The following is a 17,447-nucleotide window of genomic DNA, read 5'->3' on the forward strand; positions in this document are numbered from 1 at the left end:
ATGGGAAGAGATAAAAATACTCTTACACACTGGTTCTAAAAAAGGACATAGTGACTAATGACACTTCAAAGCTTTAAAGGAGCTTTAAAAAACACTTGCATGATGCAGACCTGGCTGCAGAAACAAATCAGAGGGGGGCCAAACCCTTTCAACCTACATTTTAATTGCTTCAGGCTGAACTGTAGTGGACACTCCTGCAGAGCTGAGAAATGATTTTTCTCTCACTGAAAAAGGGCAGTTCATCAAAGAAATCTAAAATAAAAAGAACAAATGAAAACAGTAGTGTTGTGTCACATTTGTGTCACAAAGAAGAGAACAACAATGCAGAGAGCAGCACGGTACAGTTTCTAGAAACATAAGCACTGATGTCAAACTGAACACTGCAGTAAACATTCATGCTCAGATGTGTAACTGGCTTGCACGTTACTTATCTTCTTTAGGTTGATTGATTGAATTGTAAAATCAACCAATCGAGATAGGAATAATAGAGGATTACGGTAGCATATTGCATTCCCCCCCCCCCCCCCCCCCAAAAAAAAACCCTCCTGTTTACATGAGATAGTACCTCGTAAAAACTGGATTTTTTAAAAAGTATTTTTGGTTTTGCTGTTTTTATGAGATACTATCTTGTAAAAACAGAAAATATTGATAAGAGAGGAATTTCCTGAAACTCTTTAATCGTCATCTTGATCAAGAAACATGTCTCCCCTGTTAAACCTTATTCAGTTTTATTTCTGTCTTGGTTTGAAACATTAGGAGATACTTGTGTCTTTAAAAAGTATGGATGGTATTGCTATTAGTTTTTTCTCTTTGCAATGACACCTGAGGAATTTGCGTTTGTTCAGGCAACGGCTAAGAGTACTGGAAAAGTAGTGGTTTGTAACACTGCTGAAAATAAACTTTCACCCTGCTTGTTTCTTGACTAACGATGTAGCCAGCTTGATTACACTTCAGATCATCTTATACCCATGCAGCCTGCTATATTGGTCCAGATGATACTGGAGAAAAAACGCAACATTGGGGAGATCTGAGTGGGCTTTGCGCTTGAGCAACTGATCGAGATGACAATTACAGATTTTCAGGAATTCCTTTACTTTTCAAATTCCTGTTTTTATGAAAAAATATCACATAAAAAAACATAAAAAAAAATCTAATCTCACAAGATACTATCTCATAAAAAAAACAGGAGAATCAAAAATAAATATTTTTTTTCTGTTTTTACAAGAACGTATCCAATAAAAAAACCATCAAAATCAAAATTAATATTTACTGTTTTTATGAGGAAGTATCTCTTAAAAACAGAAAAATCAAAAATATTTTCTAATTTCATAAGACAGTGTCTCATAAAAATAGGGAAAATCAAAAATAAATATTTTCTGTTTTTACAAGAATATATCTTATAAAAACAGAAAAAAATAAAAAATAAATATTTTCAAATTTTATAAGATAGTAACTCAATAAAAACAGGAAAATCAAAAGTAAACATTTTCTAATTTTATAAGATAGTATCATAAAAAAAGGGAAAATCAAAAATAAATATTTTCTGTTTTTACAAGAATATATCTTATAAAAAATAAATATTAAACAATAAATATTTTTCTTATTTTATAAGATAGTAACTCATTAAAAACAGGCAAATTAAAAAATGAATATTTTTTAATTTTATAAGATAGTATCTAATAAAAAAGCGGGAAATTAAAAATAAATATTTTCTGTTTTTACGTGATGCTATCTCATAAAAACTAGAGTTGTTTTTTTTTTTTTTTTTGTATTTTTGGGTAAATGTAATACACCACTATAGAAGATGGCTACTCAGAAGAAAAAAAACAAAACCTGAATAAAGATAGCTGCTAGTCACAGGGAGGGCACGGCTGACTCTGGGTGGGCATGACCCCCAATTCCCACCCATGCCACCGGGTCTGGCATGATGCATGTTATGGGGGCTAATTTGCAGGTTTTTCTCCCAAGCCTGATAAAGATACATTCATGCACTCTGATACTCCCAGCTCAGGTTATAAGGAAGCATAAGGGCCTCATACTCCTGTAGGGCAAAGGAACTGTGTACATATTGTTCTCTTTTTGTGCATAATTGGTATGCTGATACTGCTGTCTACACTGTTTTCATGAGTCTATATAAAATACTGATGTTCATGGAGGTTTTGCAGCCATTGAGAAAGGAAAATGGCCTTTCCATCCAGCAGGGTGGGAAGTTAAGCTTATGAGCCCCTCATTAAACAGATTTGTTGTTACAAACAGGAGGATTTCATCAGCATATACAGAGAAACCCAACGGATGCATATGAAGCCAGATTCTGCTGCTGATGGGCGGTTATGTTAATGAGACGTCGTCTGTTTATGAAGGATTTTTAGCTCATGCAACAGTCACTTCCTGGAAACATTCAACCATTCAGCATTTTTTTTTCTTCTCCAGCTACTGTGTGAGCAAAGTTAACAATGTCCCAGGAGACGGGGAGACTTGCCAAGAATGAAAACGTTTCAGAGCAATTATTTCCTTTACACTTTCCAGTTCTGACAGCTCAGACACACACACAGGGAAGCACTCGCTCACACACACACACATACACACACACACACACACTGAAAAAGGCACAGCAGCCAGAACAGTAGGCTTGTTTCCGCCTCATGGAAAATGGGCAAAGAACAAAGCTCCACAAATATAGAGCTGCTTGGTTGATCAGGCAGACAGGCTGCACTGTGGGGGAGTACGTGCATGCTGGAGTGACTCACTAACGTATACATTATTGTTTTATTGCATAACAATGGAATCAGCCTGTGGGCATTTCTGCAGCCATGGTGGTCTTTGTTTTAAAAGTGATTGCTCTTTTTTCAAATAAAAAAAATAACAAAATAATTTTGCAATTTTTTTACAAAAAAATTAAATTAAATTAAATTAAATTTAACAAATTAAAATAAAATAAAATAAAATAAAATAAAATAAATAAAATTAAAAAATAAAATTAAAAAAATGATTCCTCATTAGAAAAGCCACATTTCTTTATTTCTGAGACTCCAAAGGTGGAGCTGGAGTCACAGGTTGGTTTGTCAGGCTGGCAGCTGGCTGGAAGCTTTGCATTAGTATTGATTGGTGGATTGTATTAGTGTCAATCAATGTAAATAGAGTTCCTGAGCTTGAGTCTGTAATCTCATTTGTCTGCGGTGTGACTTAATTCATTCTCTTAAACTTATTAGTCATGCTTTGAATTAACTCTAGGTCTGTGTCATGAGATATGGGTCACCCACATAGAAATATCACCAACTCTGAAGCTTTTTACAGCTTTTTAGCTTCATTTAGACACATTTTGGGGGAATTTAGGGCATTTAGAGTCTGTTTATGTTTGTAGGCTAAGCTGAGCTAAAGCGCTTTTTAGCTACATAATTCAGGGAACAGACACTTTTTACCCACAGCATCATTTAGACCACCTTTTCTCGAAATCAGAAAGTATTTGCTTTGGCCTGTAAGTTCTAGGAAATCTACCCCACATACACTGACCGGTACAAGACAGAAAACAGACAGAAGCAGTGAGTAGCTTGGGTTAAGAGAGGAACATCAAGCTACTAAAGTTTTTCAAGTTTAGATGCTAAGACAGAGGACAAGGGTGGAAAACTGGGGCCACAGGTTGGTTTTGTACCAAGGCCACCCAATTAAAAAGTCAAATCTGCGTTCATGGGAGACACAACTTAACAGCCAAGTCAAACCCACACCCCTCATCAAGCGCCAGCTCTCCGGAAGCCTACCTAGGCGCAGGGGTTGCAAATTAGCCATGGCTAGACAGACTTTGTATACTTTTATGAAGCAAGAAAGATAAAACTGGAAGAAAGATATTAGGATATTTCCCTCAGGAGTTTGTGAAGCCCAAGCAAGAGCTGACAGAGAATATTGGTTTTCAGGTGAACACGTGCCTAAAAAATGAAGAAAAGTGTTGTGTCATGTCTGCTTGTTGTTTTCTTTGGATGGAATTTTAATTTATTGTCTCACTAGATGCAGTAATATCATAACCAAGAAATAAAGATGAAATTGTGTATGAATATATTACACAAGGAATTGTGCAGTTTTTCAAGAAACACATCCTAGATTTTAAGATTTATTTTAAATGAGAGGGATTTAAAGTGGCTGTAGGTAACAGAGGAACAGAAGGAACTAACTTAGACCACATATAAAAAAAATCAACATAGAAGCTCAACATAGTGACATCTGGCAAAGACTGAAATCCAACCAAGTGTCTGTCCTGTTCTATCTGTCTTTCATTAAACTTGTCCTTTAGAGTTAACGTTCAAAGTTCTCGGCCTATTTTGGCCATTTTTGAGTATGTTTAATTTTGCCTTTTTAAGTAGCATAATTACCATTCTCTGTTGGTACCATTTTTTCAGTACAAAGTTATCTATTTGATAACTCTTGTTTTTTTTTACTTTGACCCACTACTATCAATCTACTGGGGCCAAAAATAACTTATTAGACAGTAGTTGAAGTGACAGCTCTATCTGCTCTAGTTTTTGCGCGTTGTCAAGTGATCTGACCATGCTGTGATACTGTGGTTTATACAAGCTATATTCCCTTTATGAGTCCAGAAAATATCAAAACACAAAATTGATGCCTCAATAGCTTGTAAAAGGAACACATATCAACAGGGATTGTTCTATCCACATTTTGGCTTTTGGCTCAAGCAATTTAGGCATCATTTTTGTCTTTTAGTATCTTGAAATAAGATATTTCTGGACTTGTCAGGAGAATGTGGTTCATATTAAGTCTAATAAGACATTTTTTGTACTAAAAAAAGACACAAAACTTGCTTAATTTTGGTTGTTGCTGTGTAAAGACTTATATTATTCAGCAATGTGCAGTTTTTATGCAGATGCAAAGCTCTGTTTGGTATCCTATGTGATCGCCAATCTGCCAGCGACCTGTACTGTAGTTAAGCATGTTTTGTGATGCACATATTATGTTTGATAAGACAAATTTACAAAAAAAAAAAAAGATATAAACACTTGCTCTGATTCCAGTTTTTGCAGAACATCACTGTAGATACCACACGTTGCAGGAAACACCCCACTCCCACTGATAGTCATGGCTGTTTTCATTTAAAGCCAAACATCGACCATATTTTAATTACAGTAACAATACTTCAAAAGGCTCCATTCCCTCATTGAAGGAAGTATTTTGATGTGATGATTGGCTTTTCTCTTACAGGAGACGCTATGCCTGATTGTGTCAAACCTTAGCTTCCCTCGGAGCTGAAGGCTGATGGTTGGTTTTTATGAAACACGCACTTTAATGACGCATGATTGGACAGCGGGCTGGATGCACATAAGATGACTGGACACTGATCTTTACTCATGAACTCCTCATTATACAGCCTCACCCAACATACACACAGTCAGGTCAAGGGGCTTGTTCGAAGGTTTCTCTTGCTTTAAACCAAATCCTAATTCAAACCTTAAGCCTGAGATTAATCCATAACACAACCTTCAGCACACAATATCTTCGATCTTCAGATTAATCTCACACTGGTCCTCACAGAGACTGAAACACAGGAACGCACACACAGTCACGAGCTCAGGCAGCGTTCAAACACTAACAGAGATGGGCACCAAGGAGAAAAAACACTCTGTGTCCTTCTGTGAGAGGAGACAATTCAAGCTATTGTTCAGGCCAATAAACACATCCTGTCTGAGGAAGGATTGTTGTGAGTCCAATGGTGATGTCACTCACATTGATCCCTCAAATTCCTGTTTTTAAATGTCACATTCAGGTGTCAGAGGATGAACATAGACACACACGGAAAATAAGCTCCTGTTGATGATGAGTATGATCAGTATTCTGTCGTCCTCCACACACTGTCACTCAGTGGGAAAGGGTAATTCATGTCTTACCTGTGTCCGTGGCACGATAGGGAAGAGGTTAAGGGTCGTGGGTCTCTTGGGCCTGTAGGTATCCATGGTGACAGGTGCCGCCTGGTCCTTGGTGACTGGCTGGGGAGCGATGGCAGACGCCTTGGAGGACTCCTTGTCACCACGGTAAGAGTCAGCACCGTCTATGAGTTCCAAATGCAACATCTCTGCCTGGAGCTGGCCAACAGCGCCCAGTTCCGCCCTCCCTGACATGCTATTGGTTCCTCGCCTCACATGGCCCTGCAGGGATTGGAGGAAACAGGCTGTCAGTCGTGAAAGGAAAGAGAGGGAGAAAGACAGAGGGAGATGCAGGCAGAGAGGGATCGAGAGCATGTGGGGATGGGATGAGGAGACTGAGCCAGCCAATTAGGAGCTGCTGTGTCTTCAGCCTGTAACACTATCACTGCCGACACTGAGCTGCTTACGGGCAGCAGAGGCAGAGCAAATTCCTGCTCCAGATCCTCAATACGACAGCTTCTCTGACTGTAACAGCCATCAAGATGAGTGTGTGTTCAGTCTAACACATTTTCAACTCAAGTGTTATTTATCTGTTCAGTAATGCTGTCTGAAAATCCACCTGAAAGCTTTATCATGCTCTTTTTCCACAGTGACATTTTATTTACGTTACATATTTTCATTTTTAAAGTAAAAAAGATTATTTCCTTAGTCTATCTGTAATGTCCGGAAGCTGTAGCAGCAGTTTATAGATATGATCTCTGCATCAAATGTCACATTTATGGGAAAATAACAGGAAACTGAATGCTATGTTTATGTAGTGGACTCCTAACATCCAGCAGGACTGTGTCAATGTTTTCCTTTACATCCAAAGAATTCAAGCCATGGCATAAAATCCAGACAGTCACACACTTCTTTACCCAGAGTGGATTGATTACCATAGAAATTTTGCACATACATTGATGTATGATCCCCAGAGGATACTGTCTACAACCAAACACCACTGTGAGCTCTGCGGTTAACTGCAAGGGCTTCAAGGGTAATTTTGATTTGTTGATCCTCTGAGTTCCACTTCATGTACTGCATGAAATCCAATGAAACACTGTTTTACACTGGCTGTCTTTGTGCTAAAAAAATTGACCCTTTTGACCTCGTGCAAAATGCACAACCAAAACATTTACTAGAAGAACATTCAGCATGCAGACCACAGAAAATTAATTTCTTTCCTCCTTGAGTTTTATTGTTTAAAATTTCAAAACCAAAGTCCTAGTTGTTCTTTGAGTCTAAAGCCCCTTTCCCACCAAGTGGTTCAGTTTGGTTTGACTTAGAACGATACAAATTTTATGCCGTTTCCTTTGACTAAAACTGAGACATGTCCCCGTCTTACCAAATTGTACCGTCTCACCTTTTGGTACCCTTCTGTTTGCGTTCCAGACATTTCGATTCGACCCCAGAAGGTGGAGCTAGAAACATTGCAGTCCATTGATTGGTTGGAAGAATCGTCACATCCTGTTTGACAGTGTTAATAAAGAACCCTGCCATGTATAAATTTCCAGTCAACTTTTTGACAATGATTTCCTTTTTGTTTGGAAAATGGCGTCAGGTAGCAGCGCAAAACCGCTTTGGAAATGAAACTGTGTAACATTTATCTTCTTCGTTGGATTTATCAGCGGGGTATACTGTGTCACCATGCCATCATGGTGTTACGTAGCTGACACAGCTATCTGCATCAGGCTTACACTCTGCCTACCACACTGCAAAACAATTAAATCTTATCAAGTGTTTTTGTCTTATTTGACAGGTCCAGAAAAATGTCTTGAGTCAAGGTTTTTAAAGACTGAAATGAGGTCTGAATTGTCTGCAACAAGTTAAAACAATTTGCCATTGGAAAAAGAGAAAAGTTACTTTTATTAAGACGTTATTCTAGTTTCAAGTAAATTTTCTTCAAAGTTACTCTTGTTCCATTGGCAGATATTTTTTCACCTGTAACAAGCAATTCAGACCTCCTTTTTGTCTTTGAACAACTTGGGCTCTAATTTCGTGGCGCAGTGCAGGGGGCGCAAGCCTGGCGCAGCCTGGGCAGTGCTAATTTCGTGCGGCGCACCGCCGTGCACTGCCAATTTGACAATTTGGTAGACCGTCTGCGCAGAGATGGGTGTGACGGCGCGCCAGGGGGAGTTGACGGCGCACCAGGGGGAGGTGTCAGCAGATTCATGTTGGTGCAGTGACAATTTCGTGCCAGAAAAGTGCGCTGAAAGCTCGCCAGCTCCAACCTGGTCTATCCTTGGCGCAAGGCGGAGCGCACCCCACGCAGGTGGGTTGGTGACAGGCGCACATGTGCGCACATGTCATCAAAGCCTCAGAGGCAGGTTTCCAGAATGTCGGGCACATTTTAATGTATTAAACAATCACAGCAATCACTATTTAATGTAACTGTCTGAACCAGCATATACATTTATATCTAAATTAACTGTCCCGTCACATCTGATGTCAGATTAAAGCCGTTTGTCATAATGGAAAGTTAACCTGACGGCAGCTGGAAGTTTGATGCACATCTTACAATTAAACAATAAACAGCCTTAACATCTGATACTGAATATATATCTGGTTCTCTCATTTCATTTAATTCAAAGAAAAGAGGGAGAGAAAAGACGAAGAAAAAAGAGACGAAATTAAATGTGTGTCACTCAGGATTTACCCGTGATTTCCCATATTTCTCTGTTTTACTCTTTATTTTTAACGTGATCTAAAAAGATGGAGTACATTATTGTAAGGAGGATGAGGTGGAGACACTGGGAGAGTATACAGTATATCACCAAAGGCTCTGCTTGGCGATGACAAACCAGGAGTGCAGGTGGATCAAAAGTATTCTGAATGGATAAGCCAGCTGTGTAACTGTCTCTTCATTTTTTACTCCTGATAAAGACAAAGGAACAGATTAAATCTGTCCCGGGAGCTGACCCACACGGTGACGCGCGTTGTGTCCTCCGATGCGCCCCGTTGTCCATTGACCTGCTGCAGGCACAGCGGCTCTGACCGTCTCCGCTACCAACACTCTCTCCGTGGTGCTGACGAACAGTCAGACCAATCAGACGCTGCGCCTCAGTCGCAGGGCATTTAAAGGCGAGGAGAGGCGCTCATTTGATTGGTGAAAGCAGTGCTCGGCTGTGTTAAACCCACTCACGGCTTTTCTCCTCCCTCTCTGCCATTTGCGCGGAGGGAGGCGTCGACACGCAGCTCTGCTCTCATCTGCGCCTGGACTGCGCCTCTCTTGGCACTGCAGGAAACTTGCAAAGTGCGCCGGTCACGCCCTGCGCGCACGGCGAAGGCCGGCGCAGGGTAGGTGCGCCTGCGCCTGCGCCTGCGCCTGCGCCTGGTCTACGAAATTAGAGCCCCTTGACACAAGACATTTTTCTGAACTGATCAGTTGAATGTGGCTCATATCAAGTGTAATTAGACAAATTTTACTTAAAATAATACAAAAACACTTGATAAGATTTCAGTTTTTCGCAGTGCAAGAAGGGGTACAGTTGGCTGAGGAAACGCAAACAGGATCAGGCTTTGCTGATCCTTGCCAATCTGTACTGATCCATACCGGACCGCTTGTTGGAAACACATCTTAATACTCCCCAAAAAACCCTTCATTTTATCACTTCCTTTTACTTTTTAATACATCCACCAATCATAACCCTACCATCTATCATCCCATTCATCCATCCCTACACTCATCATAAGGAGAAGAATTTCCCAATCAGCTCCAGTTGTACAAGATTATGCCAGCTTGGGTAGTAAGGACTGCACAGAACATGCTAGCTTAACATCAGAATTCTGGTGCCATTGTTATTAGCATGTAGCATGTTAGTGGTTGGTTATTTAAATTGGAGGAGGTGGTGTCATTTAGAGGTTTCCTCTGCTCGCAGCTTGGTGTCATGCTGAAATAATACATAACAATATCAAATATGTTCAAATTCAGGCACAAAGGCATGTTGATGCAGCAGTTAACTACTGATCTGAGCATTTAGCTTAAAGTTTAATCTGTAGGGGATAAAAAGTCACTCACAGGTCACAGTCACACACATTTTCATTCATTTGATTCCAGTGGAGAAACTTGAACATTTAAATTTTGACTCAAATATCTCCATGAGGTGACAGTGACCTGAATAAAACAGTATCTGTTTGACTTTGTGAGTAGATTCAGTCAGACGGCTCTCGACATCACGGCCGAGTTCAAAGTAAGTGCCAAACAACCCCGTCTTCTGGGAGACAGAGGAAGTCAGAAGGCACTGGGACAGGACTGTCTGCTTCACTCAACATCACTGCCTGCAGCCACACACACACACACACACGCTTGCAGGACACACACACACATGGTCACTCCTTCTGTCAGCTGACACAGACATGGACACCAGTGTCATTGTTAAGCTTGTTACAGTTTATAAAGCAGCCTTAGCTCCACATGCAGGCACAACATAAACACATATGTTGTGTTTGTGTGTTGAAATCAGTCGCACATGTTAAACTCATATTCTAAAGTCATGTCCTGTGTTTGAGCCTCAGCAGTTATGTACAGATCAGTTAGGAGTTTCTTTGTAAATGGAGCAGAGCAGGTGTTATCATGCATGTGCGCAGGCAGACAGTGAACCACCTCACTGTTGGCAAACAGAGAAAAAAAGAGGTTAATCCAATTCCATGGGCTGAGTGTTGCCTTCGAGCACATTTGTATGCAGAGAAACACTGATCACAGCTATTCAGAGGACTCTCACTTCAAAAAGAAAAAAGGCTTGTGTGCGTTTGAAGGAGGGCTGCTGGTGTAATTTGCTTAAAAGCCAGAAACCTTTTGAACCAGGACGACAATGGGACGTGTTTGTGCCGCTGTCCTCCTTTCAGGGCCAACATCCTTGTAATTCTGTATTTTTGCAGACTTACTCTTAATAAGACTTGTCTCTTTTCAAAAGATGCTCTAAGTATATCACCTGGTGTGGGGATTTGTTTCATGGAGGCGATGACAATCCATCTTTATGTCAACAGTAGTACATCAAAAATCCAACCATCCATCAGACAGATATTCATCACCAGACTGTCACACATCAACCCATTCATCTGTTTATGATTCATCCTCGTGTTTATCCCCCTACAGCCTCATTCTTCTATGATTTGATTATGTGTTTATCAATCTATTTACCAATCGTTTCCAACCACATCCCATAAATTATCCATCCATTTATCATTACCCCATTACTAGTCTATGCATCCATCCATGTCTCATCACTACACTATAATTCATTCATCCATTCTTTGATCCATTCATCACTATTTTGTCCATGATGTTACCGTCACTGTTCACATACTTTCATGCATCTTTTACGTTGGCATTGCTGTTAACCATGCATCCACCAGGGGGGCAGCACTGAGTCAAAATGGTAAATGGACCAGTACTAAGAAAGCACTTTTCTAGTCTCTCAAAGCACTCTACACTGCTAGTCTCATTCACCCATACACACCATATCCACACACTGATTGATAAGGATTTCCTATTGGAAACCATTAGTTTTATCTAATACATCCACACCCATCCACACACCACTGACCACCCTATCTTGTTAGTGTCAGGAGCTGGAATCAAACCCCCAACTTTCCAATTGAGAGGCAACTACTCTACCACTGAGCCACAGCTTCCTCAAAAGGTTATGATAACAACAAGCTCACAATGAAACATGGCGGCTGTGGAGGAGGGATTGCTAATGTACCTCTTGCATAACAGAAAAAAACAGGTGCAGTGGTTGGTGAGGTCGCTAAGTTTTTCTTCAAAAAGTTCTGCCATTGTTATTCCTTCTTTGTGTGTCACTAAAGATATATATTGTACGGTGGCCCTTAAAGCTCACAGCGCTGAAAATTAAAAAAGCACATACAAAAAAAAAAACACAAGCAAATTAAGAAAACATCTTCATCAGTTTGACAGCATTTAGCAAATGCGCTGCAAACACCACATGACAACACATTAGAAAAACGTGCTGCAAATACACCACAACACAACTTAAGTGTTTCCAGAGGACACTCAAAGTGATGCACACCTGTCGACACGCTTGTTGTTGCTTGTTGTTTGTCGTGAAATCATCCAAAACGGTGCGTTGTCATTGTTGCTGTGTGGTTAATTATAATAGTTGTGTTGATGTTTTTCAGTATGGCTTGTTTTTATGCGTGCTACAGGAGGTGGTCGTACATAATGTCTTTTTAAAGATGAAATGACAGCTCTTTCAGCCTTTTCCACACCACTGCTGTGTGCTGTAAGAGAGATATAACATGCTGAATGGATTAATAATGAACCCCTTGTGATAAAGTTATGTACATTTATTTGTTCGGTGATAAAAGTTGATATTTTGCGGGTAAAACAACATATCGATGTATATTAACCGCTAGCATATTTCCAATTTACGTTAGCATCAAGCTAGCGCCAAGTGCTCTATAGAATTTTTTGTAGATTAAAAGCTAAATAATATGTGAATGGATCAAAAGTGTCTACTTGTGTTGTGGTGTTGGCAGTGCATTTTTCTAAATGCTGCGCACGTGTTGTTAAATTGATGAAGATGTTTTCCTAAATTTGCTTGTGTTTTGTGTATTCGCACATGCTTTCCTAAGTTGCAGCCACTGTAGTATTGGGTAGCGACAGCAGCACTGCCCCCACTGTTTTCCAGTGGTACTGCTTCGTTTGACCTGTGTCCATAAGCCTTATGGAATCGTGCAGAAATACAGAGGAAATGAACAAAGAGCACAGACAGAAGGCTCTGTCAGTATCCGACTGGCGCAAGTGCGGCACCATTCATCAATCTATGTCCACTAGGGCTGGGACGTTGTGCTATTCTAGAAATTCAATTCTGTTACGATTTTTGGGGTGCCGATTCAATTTAAACTGTGATTTTTCACTATTTAAGATTTTTGCAAGTTTGCTTTTTCAACACAGATGATGAGAAAAAGTTACATGATGGTAATGTCTACAGACTTTATAAGGAGCCATATTTTCCCATAAAATGCACATCACGTGAGTCAGAGAGAAACATTTTGCCCTCTGCTGGAGAAAAGTGGTAACTCTTTCGTATCTAGTTTATAAGGAAAGACTGAAATGTAGAATTTGAATTAAAAAAAAAAATCCTGATTTTGATATTGCCAAACAAAAAATCCCCATATACTGATTTTCATTTTTTTCTACCAACCCTACTGCCTACCCCATAATTCATCACTCTATCCATCCACCCATCACTATCCCATCATTCATTAATTCATTGATCCATCCATCCATCTGTTCCCATCATCTTTTTCAACAGCCCCATTCCTCTACCTTTCTGTCAGTGCTTAAATTTATTCATTCAGCCCGTGGTTTATTCATCCCTCCATCAGATGACCCTGATCCATCAGTCCCATGAATCCAGTCCCGGTATTTCACTCTCTGATCCGATGATGAGCTGTCAGAGATGCTCTTTATCCCTCCACCTCCTGTAATTTCAGATGATTCACATCAGGCAGCTCTGACTCTGTGCCTGTCATCATCTCAGCCACGCACACACACACACACACACACACACACACACACACACACACACACACACACACACACACACACACACACACACACACACACACACACACACACTCTCTCATCACCTTTCCACCTGCTTACAATCAATAATTGCTAATGCAATTGGCTTCTCCTCTTTCCCTCATGTTTTATGTCCTCACAAACACGACTGGCCCCTTTAAGAGAGCCCTGGCCCCTGTTGCTAGGAGACAAGGAGCTCAGTGATGATGAGGAGGCTGAGGAGAAGCAGCTGCCCGATGGATGCTGTGATGCTCCTCCTTGGTCCAATCAGAGCAGGCGGAGCAGGGGAATCACCAAGCCAACAGGTCAGATAGGAGAAGACATGAGTCAGAAAGTGTGAGGAGGAGGATCACTCGGCACCAGCTGCTGGGCCCTCAGAGTCTGCACGCTGCTGGGTTCATATGAAAGCATGGATCAGCTGACTCTGGGTAAACAACAACATTTAGGGCTTAATGATGCTGTAAACAGGACCAGGGACACAAACAGGTCTTCTCTGGCTCCTGATGGTGTTGAGGTAGCAGCGTCCTCTGTTTCCATGTGTGGGTCACATGACGTGAGCAGTAACCATGGGGGCACGCCAACACTGGGTAGCATGTATTTTCAGCTCTGACACATGCAGAGGTGAGAGAAACACTGTTGCTATGGCAATCGGCCTCCTTCTCTTCTTGAAAGTGTTGCCCCCCCCCCATGTCTCAGCCCTCCTCTATGTTTATTTCTTTTTTCCTCTTTTTCTCTCTTTTCTCACTTTTAACTCCTGGTAATAACATCTATTTTTACTGATGCAGTTAAACATCTTTAAAACAAAAACTCTGATTTGAATAAATAAATGAATTGAATGAATATTGAAGAATTAAACGAATTACCTTTGAGGAATTAAATCCTGGTTTAAGCTCTGATGACTTGACTGAATGCTGTTTGAAAAAAACTTTTATTTATAGGAGGAGTCAAAGTCAGCTCCTCTGATCGTCTTTATTTCCTTTCTTTCATTATTTTCCTCCTTCCTGTCCATCCTACTTCCTTCCTTCCCAGCTTTTTTCAGTCCTACTTTCTTCCCTGTTTCCTTTTGTCTTTATTTCTTCCTCTCTTTCTTTTGTCCTTTCATTCATTCTACCCTTTATACTTACTTGCTCTCATTAAACCTTTCAACTTCCTTTCTATCCTCCTTCTCTTTGTTCATTTGTTCTTTGTCCTACCTTAATTTCTTTCTTTCCTCTTTAATTACACTCCTTGCTCTTTCTTTCATACCACCTTTTCACCTACTTTCCTCTCAGCTTCATCCTTCTTTTGATTGTTTCTGTAAATATCTGTCTTTCCTTTCCCATGTTTCCTTATCTCCTTCCTTCCTGTCTCCCTTTCTTTTATTATTTCTCGCTTCCTGTCCATCCTACTTCCTTCCTTCCTAGTTTTTTCCAGTCTTACTTTTTCCCTGTTTCCTTTTGTCTTTATTTCTCCCTCTCTGTCTTTTATCCTTTCATTCATTCTACTCTTCTTATTTCCTTGCTTTCATTTAACCTTTCAAACTTCCTTTCTATCCTTCTTTTCTGTCAATTTGTTCTTTGCTGTCCTTCATCCCACCTTTCTTTCTTCCCTCTTTTTCTTCATTTATTGCTCTTTCTTTCATTCCAACTTTTTCTCAGACTGTCTTTTCTCCAATCCTTCCTCTCTTCTCCATCCTTCTTTTAATCCTTTCTTTCATAGTTATCCGTCTTTCCTTTACCATGTTTCCTTATCTCCTTCCTTCCTGTCCTTCTTTGTTGCCTCTGTCCTTTCTCCCTCTATCTGTTTTTTTTCCTGCTTGCTTTCTTTCTGTTTTCTTCCTTCATTCCTTCCTTTCTTCCTTCCCTTCTTACCTATTTACTTCCTTCCTGTCATTTTTATTTTCTTTTTGCCTGTCCTCCTTTCCATCACCTCCTCTCTTCTTTGTTCCTTCCCTTTTTTTTTACTTTTCAACATGAAGGAAAAAAGTTAAACAAACAAGCTTCTTGCCATTCTTGGATACTTCTTTCTATCTAAAAGGACAGAAAGCAGCCATACAAACACAGTACAAAATTAATGTTTATGAAGTATTTAACTGCATGATGAAAACAGAATAAAATGAGTAACATTTGTCAAAATCCACCAAAACCAGCCAAACTATCTACAGTTTGATGTATCAGCCTTGAAACTGTTTAACATAACCTCATCACTCAGACTGATTTATTCAGATCCAGCTCTCTCTTTCTGAGCTCTGAGTTTTTTATAGCGCTGCTTGAAACAGAAATAATAACAATGAGAAACATAAAAACTGGACAAAGACCAAGCTTTAAATCTGGTCCTGCTGAAACCTGTTTGTGTGATCGGTGTCATGATTTAATGTCCCCGTCCATTCTACCTGACCTCACCTTGACTCCGACATTTCAACAGGACAAAATGACTGCTAATCAAATCCATTAACCCTGCTCACAAACATGAAGCACTCTCCTCTTTTCTCCTCCCTCTGAGTGCTCCTGATAATTCATGTTGTCATTTCATGTCTCTGGGGAACAAAACCTCTTTCTGTTTCATAAAGAGCCTCACACACACCGTAACAACCCCTCAAAACAACGTCCATGTGCTCACAGTTTCAGATTCATTTAGAAACTTGTCTTATTGTCTGTGTCTGAGCGTCTCTCCATAACAAACAAAAAGCAGTTCAGCCATGAACTAAACTCTGATCAGACCGGGCCTTTCAGAGGATCTGTGTCTGTTTCTTGCACTCCGAGGATCTGAGGAGGTGAAGATCAGAGGAGCAGACTTCTGCCAGATGACACAGGAACAGCTGTTTAAACACTTCTTTTTCTCTTTTCTCCTGTTAAGTTATGAATGAAATGATAATCTGGAAAAAAAAACACACAGGAGAGACACCTGTCTGCATAAGTTGCAAGAATAAGCTGAATGTCTGTTTTTTTCTTTCAAATTTCCTTAAATCTTCCCATCCTCCCCTTCTTTTCATCTTCTTCCTTCCTTCCTTCCTTCAGTCCTTTTTCCCTTGTTCCTTTTATCATTTCTTACTAAAATATTAAAAAAAAACTTACTAACACCCACCATTCCTCTTTTTCTCTGTTGTTTTTCAGTTCTTCTATCATTCTTTTTGTCCTTTCGTTCTTCCTTCCACATTCTCTTTCAATCCTTTCTTCCTTCATTATTCTTTTCTTTCTTCCTTTCCTTCCTTCTCCCTTTCTATCCTTTCTTCCTTTCAATCCTTTCTTCATTTCTATGCTTTCTTCCTTTCCATCTTTTCTTCCTGTCATTATTCTTTTCTTTCTTCCTTCCCATCCTTTCTTTCCTTTCTTCCTTTCTTCCTTTTTGCAACCTTTTTTTCCTCCTGTCTTTTTTCTTTGCTTCTTTTCTTCTTTCCTTCCTCCTTCCTACAACCTTGTCTTTCATCTGTCCTTTCTTTCTTGTCTTCCTTTCTTCTGTCCTTCCGAGAACCTTTATTTTTTTTCCCTTCCTATTACCCTTCTTTGTACTTTTGTCTTTTCTTTATTTCCCTCTTTCTTCTCAGGTCTGCTTCCTTGCTTCCGACATAATGTCAAGTTTTCTTTTGTTATATTTTGGGGTCTTTCTGTCAACCACAGGCAACAAGTTGATGTTTTTCCCCAGTGAGAAACAAAGAAGAAGAATCAAAAGGTGCATTAAATCGTTTGTTTATGTGTCAGAGGCTCAGTTTGACCTGTAACTTCATTGTCTAGTGTCTGCATCAGCTGGGCCGCGCCCCCTGACCCCTCCCCACGCTGACACAGACACCACGCCTGTCTCATAGACTGTAGGCCTGTCTGCAGTGAGTGATGCTGCCTCCATGTGACCGTCCATTATTGATGAGATAAGATGCACAGTGACTCCCCTCTGGGATGATGAGGTCACCTCTTACAGTCAGGGTCCCTGCATGAAGTGCTCACAGTTCACAGCCCCACCCATCACTGCCCGCTGCACCCCCCCCTCTCCTCATGCATTTTTAAATTGGCCGGACCTCCATC

The 17,447-nt window shown here is 40.2% G+C and overlaps 1 protein-coding gene across 2 annotated transcripts in view; it reads right to left on the minus strand.

Moving 5' to 3' along the window:
- Positions 1 to 17,447, minus strand: part of mapk8ip1b (mitogen-activated protein kinase 8 interacting protein 1b) — a 66,013-nt gene that overhangs the window by 23,708 nt on the left and 24,858 nt on the right. For both annotated transcript variants that reach the window (XM_074667000.1, XM_074667001.1), the window contains exon 3: positions 5,889 to 6,146. In XM_074667000.1, coding sequence (XP_074523101.1) covers positions 5,889 to 6,146 — 258 coding nt within the window. The remainder of the gene's footprint in view (positions 1 to 5,888; positions 6,147 to 17,447) is intronic.

Source organism: Halichoeres trimaculatus, unplaced genomic scaffold, assembly GCF_033239565.1.
Source record: "Halichoeres trimaculatus isolate MK-OKI-2021-1 unplaced genomic scaffold, fHalTri1.1 fHalTri1_scaffold_3, whole genome shotgun sequence".
In the NCBI taxonomy this organism is placed as follows: domain Eukaryota; kingdom Metazoa; phylum Chordata; class Actinopteri; order Labriformes; family Labridae; genus Halichoeres; species Halichoeres trimaculatus.